An 8,353-nucleotide genomic window follows, 5' to 3' on the forward strand; every position below is an offset into this window, starting at 1 on the left:
AATTTCTTTAGTTGTGTTTCATAGCGACATAAAAGACTTTTCAACATGCACAAGCAATATGTAACGTTACTAGGCAATAACGACTTTTAAGCACAAGTTTGTTTTCAGTTATTACATCTACATTGTATTCCTTCTCTTGCAGACAAAATGTTTGGAAAGCTGAAGACACTGCTGGTCCTTCTGCTCATCGTTCTGAAGGAAGCTGGACCGACCGCAGCCTGCAGCACCAGCTGTTCATCAGACTGTAACTGCTGCTGCAGAACCAGAGGCAGTGTTCCTCAGTATCTACCTTCAAGTGTCACTAAACTTGACTTAAAATTCAATAAGATTACAACCATCAGTCCATCTGCTTTCTCAAGATACAGGAGCTTGATAGTACTAAATCTGTCCCACAACCAAATAACAGAGATTCAGCAAGGTACATTTTCTAACCTACCACAGCTGCAACAGTTGTATCTGCACTACAACCAAATAACCAACATCCAGCCTCGGGCATTTTCAGAGATGTTACAGCTTAGAAACTTAATACTGCACAACAAGAAGATAAAAACCATTCAGCCAGGCGTACTTTCAAACCTGCCCAAGCTTCAAATGTTGTTCCTGAACAATAACAAGATGACAACCATCCATCCCAGTATATTCTCAGATCTCCCTCAGATCCAACTGTACTCTCGTCAAGTATTGGTGATGAAAATTGTCAACAACCCCTGGCAGTGTGACTGCAGCATGCTTTCCTTAAGGATGAAAAGATCTATAAAAAAAGAGATAATTTGTTCTCAACCAGCCCGCTTACAAGGCCAAAAGCTGATAGATGTCAGTCGTAAAGATTTGATCTGTGAAAAGCCAAGAATTGTAAGCTTTCTGCCCACAACTACTACAAATGCTTCACCTCCTCCAGTAGGCACCACCAGTTCTTCAGACATGGCATCTTCTCCGACTTTTGCCATACGTGTACATACTGGCTCTACACCCTCAGAACAGCTTGTGTCTTCTCCCACCTTCTCCCAGCCTGTATCTGTTGGCTCTACACCTCCAGAACAGCTTGTGTCTTCTCCCACTTTCTCCCAGCCTGTATCTGTTGGCTCTACACCTCCAGAACAGCTTGTGTCTTCTCCCACCTTCTCCCAGCCTGTATCTGTTGGCTCTACACCTCCAGAACAGCTCGTGTCTTCTCCCACTTTCTCCCAGCCTGTATCTGTTGGCTCTACTCCCTCAGAACAGTTTGAATCTGGTCCTACTTCATCTGTTTTTGTTCACTCTTTGCCTCCAGAAGAGCCTGAATCGCATCCCATTATTCTCATTGCCCCTATTGCTGGTGCAGCAGCCGGCACTGTCCTCATTGGTACCATGATTGTTCTCATAATCTGTTGGAAGAGATGGACCAGGAATCGCTCTGTTGGCCCAGACCCTGGTGTTGTGTCCAACAGCACAGACACTACAGCTACTGTATCAACCGGTGGTCATGACCAGATGGACCAGACACCATGACTGCTGTAACAGTTACAGTAACAACCGCTGCATCATTAACCAGATTTCCAAAATTAAAATTAATACACTTACATGTAGACACCACCACTGCTGTAACAACTGGTAGTCATGACCCAAAAGATAGATCATCATGGTCAGCAGGTGTTATAATGGTTAACTTGGTGGGAGGACAGAGTAGTTAGTGTGAGTTGTTATTAACTTGTCTGGGAGACAAGATCTTAACCAGTGTGTAATTTCTAACTTTTTAAAGGACATTTTGAGTTTAGTTAGTGTGAGTTTCAACTTGGCTGATTGACAGGGATTAATCAGTGTGTTATTAGCAACTTGTTTGGAGGACAGAGTAATTAGTGTGAGTTATAATTCACTTGTCTGGGAGACAGAGCTCCAGACGTGTGTGCTATATTTTAACTTTGTTGAAGGACAGAGTAGTTGGTGGGAGCTATTGTCTTGTCCGATGGACAGAGCTAAATCTGTGTGTTAATATTAACTTAGATGATACAAAGAGTTTACTGATCACCAATTTGCTATTTTGATTTATTGTTATTTACAGCACAGATACTTCACGTAACTGTTTTGTCATTGTACAGTACAACATCTACTGCCATCTTTTGTGTAACGTTATATTCATATAATAGATTTTTAACTGTAGCTTAAGCTTTGTAAAAACACAACTTATTCTAGTTCTAGTGGTATTAAGTACACTTTAATTTTGTTGTGTATATATAACTGTATATCCCCTTTACATAGAGAGGCTAATGGATATTTCCTAGTACATGTAGTAAAATTTAGAGTATTCAGATTTATGTTCCCATGTTTATAACTGCCCTAAAGAACACAATGTCATGCTTACGTCTTGTTGAATAAACTGGAGAAATGTCATGATGAAGCTTACAGCCTTTCTATTGATTTCTGAAGAAAGTCAACTGACATAATGATTATACCTCTCAACATAGAAATTAGCTAATGATTTATTTCAGATTCAGAGTGTTCAGACTTTCATTCACAAATGATATTTTGTATCCTGACTTGCAGCACTAGCAAATGTTGTGCCCACCTAATACATTAGAAGTAGTCAGATGAGTATGGGTAGCACTTGTATAAACTTTTTCTGGCAGCCCTTTTCCTGATGCTAGAGGCAATAGCTGCAGTGAGACCTGCCCTGTCTGAGTCCTGAAACCTCTTAACAAAGCGTGTGGACACCATGATCATTATTCATCGGCAGAATCTGCCCCCTTGTTCTACCAAGTCAGCAACTCAGAGATGTTAAATGTACATTTAGGTCTTGTACGTTTACCAACCCTTTGCCCGTTCCCCTTTATTTTTCACCATTAAGTTAAAGATAAAGGATATTAAAGGAGATTAAGATAAAGATTTCTCCTTGGTTTGATACTGTCTATTTGACTGAGAAAAAAAGATGTAACTGTTTTAAGTTATATACCTCTTTTGGCAGCCCTTTTCCTAATGCTAAAGGCAGTAGCTGCAGTGAGACCAGCCATGTCTGAGTCCTGAAACCTCTTAACAAAGCGTGTAGACACCATTATTCTTATAGGTAGAATCTACCCCCTTTTTCTATTAGGTCACTCTCAAAGATGTTACTACCATAGGTCTTGCTCTTTTAGCATTTACCCTTTGCCCAATCCCTTTATCTTTAGCCATGAAATTAACTATCATTTCTTCTTGGTTTGATACTGTGTCCATAAAAATCATGTTTAAAATGGGTTAAGCTATATGCTTCTTTCGGCAACCCTTTTTTTTTGCAAAGGTACGAGAAGCATGAAAATAAATTGGTGTGGCCTAAGGAGTATTTCAAACAGGAAAGAAGCAGAGTCACATTTCAGGATATTGGTCTTGGCAACACGTAACAACAGCTCTGAAGGTCTAAATCTCTAAAGCTACCAGCATCAGAAACAACATTAGCATGAAAGCTTATCTGCATATTCAGTAAATGTCATTATGAAAGTTTAGAGATTTGATCCAACAGGTGTCAGATGTTCATAGATGTCAGATGTTTGAACTGATCGGTTCAAAATTCAGTTTTCTTGTTATTGGATCACGGGTACATGCTACGAGGGGCATTCAATAAGTAATGCCCCTGACCCACTTCCAATTGTCTGATCTAGATGAAATTTTGCATGTGTAATGAGTCATATCTCTATGGGTTATGTTGCAAAAAACAGCTCTGAACTAATTGTGGTTACTGATTTCCTGGTGTTTGAACTGAGTCAGGTGTAAAATGGACCAGGTGTGAAATGGAGCAAGTTGAGTGTCGCGCAGTGATCCGGTTTTTGTATTTGAAAGGACGCACACCAAAGGGGACTTTTGATGAAATGAAAAAAACTTATGGTGATGATGCCCCATCATATGACCTTGTAAAACGCTGGCATCCTGAATTCAAACAAGGTCGGAAGTCTGTGGAAACAGCTCCCAGACCTGGTCGTCCCTCTTCTGCCATTGATGAGGCATCTGTCGGAGGACCAACCTGGGATGTCCTACAAGAACGGTGTCCAGAGCTACATCAAATGATGGGAGAAATGCAAAACTCTGGGTGGTTCCTATGAAGAGAAAGACTAATAACTGTGCCAAGTTTCATTAATCTCCTGCTATGGGAAATGGGTCAGGGACATTATTTATTGAATGCCCCTCGTAGATTACAACAACAATGGAATGATACAGTTGTCAACCAGAGACAGAAAAGTGAATAAAAAAGCTACAAAGGAGAGTTTTTGTGAAAGACGCAAATTTTTCTTTCCTTCTCTGCAATTGGGATTATTTCAACCAAGCAGGTTTGCAGTATGATCAGTTCTACAAATCGTGTGGCTTTGTACTGTAATGAAAAACTGCATTGATTTTTGGCAACAATTAACTTCATTACATATGTAGCTACATTGGAATGAAAACATCATGCGAACTTGACTTTCAAGTTCTCCAAACTTATCCAGCATCTTACTCATTTGAACAAGCACAATTTCAGAAAGCTAAATTCAATTTTGCCTACTTGAGAGAGCAGAATCTGTGTGGATATATATATAGTTGGGGAACAAACCGCGCAGTTGTACAGTTGGCTACGCTTGGCACAACAGCCACAACCAAGACTTCCCTGGCTTGTCTAAAACCACCTGAGCTGACTTCTTTCTAAGTACAATCTACGGGTGCTTGTTACTGGATACAGTTCATTAGGACTCTGTTTCTCGGTAAGTCTCATTTCAATATTTTGGACTCTTTGGGTTTGCAGAAAAAAAGCTGATACCGTTTCTCGGTAAGTCTTTATCTCAGTTCAATATTTTCAAATCTTTGGTATTGTAGGAAAAAAGCTGATAACCTGTATCATAAGATTTCTTGGGCCAGGACTTAACCTTGGACTAACACACAGTGAAAGTTAAGCCTTGTCTCGTTTTCTTATTTATTCGTTGAAAAAAACACAATCATATTGGAGTAATTTTAACATCCAACATATCATGCAGCCCTCACATTGCTGAAATGGTTTCAAAGATTTTTAAAAAGACCATTAAATAACTTAAAAATTTGAGTTGCCCTGTCAAATATATAAGTTATTTATAAAAATGTATAAATCCGTCATTGGGATATGCCGATGTTATGCTGGACATATTGAGCGGCTGCAATATGAATGCTCCCTCACAGTATCTGGTGCTGTGAGAGGGTCATGGAATTGTTTCATCCTTCAGGAGTTCGGCTGGGACAAATTTTCTGAGCAACATTATGTCCATTGACTTCTTCTGTTTTGTAAAATAGTCAATGGCCAAGCTCAACAGTACTTAGTATTGTTTTGTTGCCATCTGCAGTTTCTGACTCGACGTCATACAGCCTTCGCAACAAACAAAACCTTCTAATATCAGTTAAAACTACCTTATTACAATGCACAGCAATGTTCACGATGTACGGATAGGAATTTGTTGTGCCGTGAGGATGTTTAGGAATGTGCGGACTTACCCAATGCTGCTTGCATTGTTAATGCCATTTTATCCAACTTTCCAACAAACCAAGGAATGCGTTCGGTGATTTGCTCAAATAATTAAATGAAGTTTGTTGCAAGTCCCTGTTAAGCTCCAAAGATCTTCGACCGCAATGGTTGATTCTGAAATCTACGATGGGCTTACGTATGGGTAGATTAGATGTATGTAAAGTAGAAGTAAATTGATTTGACCGCGGTTTGCTTTCGCGTTGTTAATTGACACAAGAAATGGGAAAAACGATACAGATATGATGAAAATAAGTTACAAATATCAATCTGACTGAATATTTTAAAGTTCAGAACATTTGTTATTTTGGCGCCAAAATCTTACAATATATCCCTTTAACCATTTGAGCCATGTTTGTTCAACAATCAAATGTGGTCTTTGGGTAGGTTGTTAGTTCCTAAAACAACCAATAAAAATGCTTTATCTCATTTTCTCTATGTCAGAGATCCAACTATAGGAAGTAAATTTGAACAATATTAATGAGCTTCAATATGATTTTGACCCTCAATCTGGTGTTTAACTTGATTTTTCAGCATTGGAAACTGCTTGGTTGAAAAGTGGTTCTTGACAGACCAACACAACTTGGGAGAAGCCCGCAGAATCCTTGTTCAACAGAGGACTCACATCTGTGAAGAACACAACAAGGTAAGCAGGACTGGTTCCATTCATAGAATAAATGGCTTGCATGCTGTCATATTGGCTACATTGGCTGCAGGTGGGCCATGTCTTTTTGTTCCAAATTGGTGACTGTACAAAATGTTCATCACTCCACTCTGTTTAGCAATTTTGACTTCACATGCACTGAGATTTATCAATGAAATTCTAAGCAGTTATAATGATTACTAATCTCTAAGCAGATCCTTTGATGGCACACAAAATAGTGTCATGTACCAAAGCAGCATCCATCTATCAACAATCTCTATTTGCCAATTGACCATAAACATAACAAAAAAGGGTCATTAGGACACAGAGCTCCTTAAAGTAACTATTAATAATAATAATAAATATAATAATAGTGTTTGTAGGGTGGAAGTTTGTGAGGTGGTTAATACTCTCTTTACCAGGAATAACAATTTCTTTAGTTGTGTTTCATAGCGACATAAAAGACTTTTCAACATGCACAAGCAATATGTAACGTTACTAGGCAATAACGACTTTTAAGCACAAGTTTGTTTTCAGTTATTACATCTACATTGTATTCCTTCTCTTGCAGACAAAATGTTTGGAAAGCTGAAGACACTGCTGGTCTTTCTGCTTATCGTCCTGAAGGAAGCTGGACCGACCGCAGCCTGCAGCACCAGCTGTTCATCAGACTGTAACTGCTGCTGCAGAACCAGAGGCAGTGTTCCTCAGTATCTACCTTCAAGTATCACTAAACTTGACTTAAAATACAATAAGATTACAACCATCAGTCCATCTGCTTTCTCAAGATACAGGAGTTTGATAGTACTAAATCTGTCCCACAACCAAATAACAGAGATTCAGCAAGGTACATTTTCTAACCTACCACAGCTGCAAAAGTTGTATCTGCACTACAACCAAATAACCAACATCCAGCCTCGGGCATTTTCAGACATGTTACAGCTTAGAAACTTAATGCTGCACAACAACAAGATAAAAACCATTCAGCCAGGCGTACTTTCAAACCTGCCCAAGCTTCAAATGTTGTTGCTGAACAATAACAAGATGACAACCATCCATCCCAGTATGGTCTCAGATCTCCCTCAGATCCAACTGTACTCTAGTCAAGTATTGTTAATGAATATCGTCAACAACCCCTGGCAGTGTGACTGCAGCATGCTTTCCTTAAGGATGAAAAGATCTATAAAAAAAGAGATAATTTGTTCTCAACCAGCCCGCTTACAAGGCCAAAAGCTGATAGATGTCAGTCGTAAAGATTTGATCTGTGAAAAGCCAAGAATTGTAAGCTTTCTGCCCACAACTACTACAAATGCTTCACCTCCTCCAGTAGGCACCACCAGTTCTTCAGACATGGCATCTTCACGTCAGTCGTGAAGATTTGATCTGTGAAAAGCCAAGAATGTAAAGCTTTCTGTCCACAACTACTACAAATGCTTCACCTCCTCCAGTAGGCACCACCAGTTCTTCAGACATTGCATCTTCTCCGACTTTTGCCATACGTGTACATACTGGCTCTACACCCTCAGAACAGCTTGTGTCTTCTCCCACCTTCTCCCAGCCTGTATCTGTTGGCTCTACACCTCCAGAACAGCTTGTGTCTTCTCCCACTTTCTCCCAGCCTGTATCTGTTGGCTCTACTCCCTCAGAACAGTTTGAATCTGGTCCTACTTCATCTGTTTTTGTTCACTCTTTGCCTCCAGAAGAGCCTGAATCGCATCCCATTATTCCCATTGCCCCTATTGCTGGTGCAGCAGCCGGCACTGTCCTCATTGGTACCATGATTGTTCTCATAATCTGTTGGAAGAGATGGACCAGGAATCGCTCTGTTGGCCCAGACCCTGGTGTTGTGTCCAACAGCACAGACACTACAGCTACTGTAACAACTGGTGGTCATGACCAGATGGACCAGACACCATGACTGCTGTAACAGTTACAGTAACAACCGCTGCATCATTAAAAAGATTTCCAAAATTAAAATTAATGTACTCAGACACCACCACTGCTGTAACAAAGGGTTGTCATGACCCAAAAGATATATCATCATGGTCAGCAGGTGTTATAGTTGTTATCTTGGTTGTAGGAAAGAGTATAATGATACGATTTTTAAGACTTTATATCCGTACACAAAAATAAAGAGCTTACCAACAAGCTTTCGATCAGTCCTCTGATCCTTCTCAAGTTGTAATGACCCAAGACCTAAGTCGCACTTCCGGAACAACTTGAGAAGGATCAGAGGACTGATCGAA

The 8,353-nt window shown here is 39.9% G+C and overlaps 1 protein-coding gene across 1 annotated transcript in view; it reads right to left on the reverse strand.

Annotated features, from left to right (window-relative positions):
- Positions 1 to 7,410: 7,410 nt before the first annotated feature.
- Positions 7,411 to 8,353, reverse strand: part of LOC118419243 (MFS-type transporter SLC18B1-like) — a 2,581-nt gene continuing 1,638 nt past the window's right edge. Inside the window, exon 6 of the mRNA XM_035825591.1 lies at positions 7,411 to 7,490. Coding sequence (XP_035681484.1) covers positions 7,411 to 7,490 — 80 coding nt within the window. The remainder of the gene's footprint in view (positions 7,491 to 8,353) is intronic.

The sequence above is a fragment of the Branchiostoma floridae genome, chromosome 7 (genome assembly GCF_000003815.2).
Source record: "Branchiostoma floridae strain S238N-H82 chromosome 7, Bfl_VNyyK, whole genome shotgun sequence".
NCBI lineage: Eukaryota > Metazoa > Chordata > Leptocardii > Amphioxiformes > Branchiostomatidae > Branchiostoma > Branchiostoma floridae.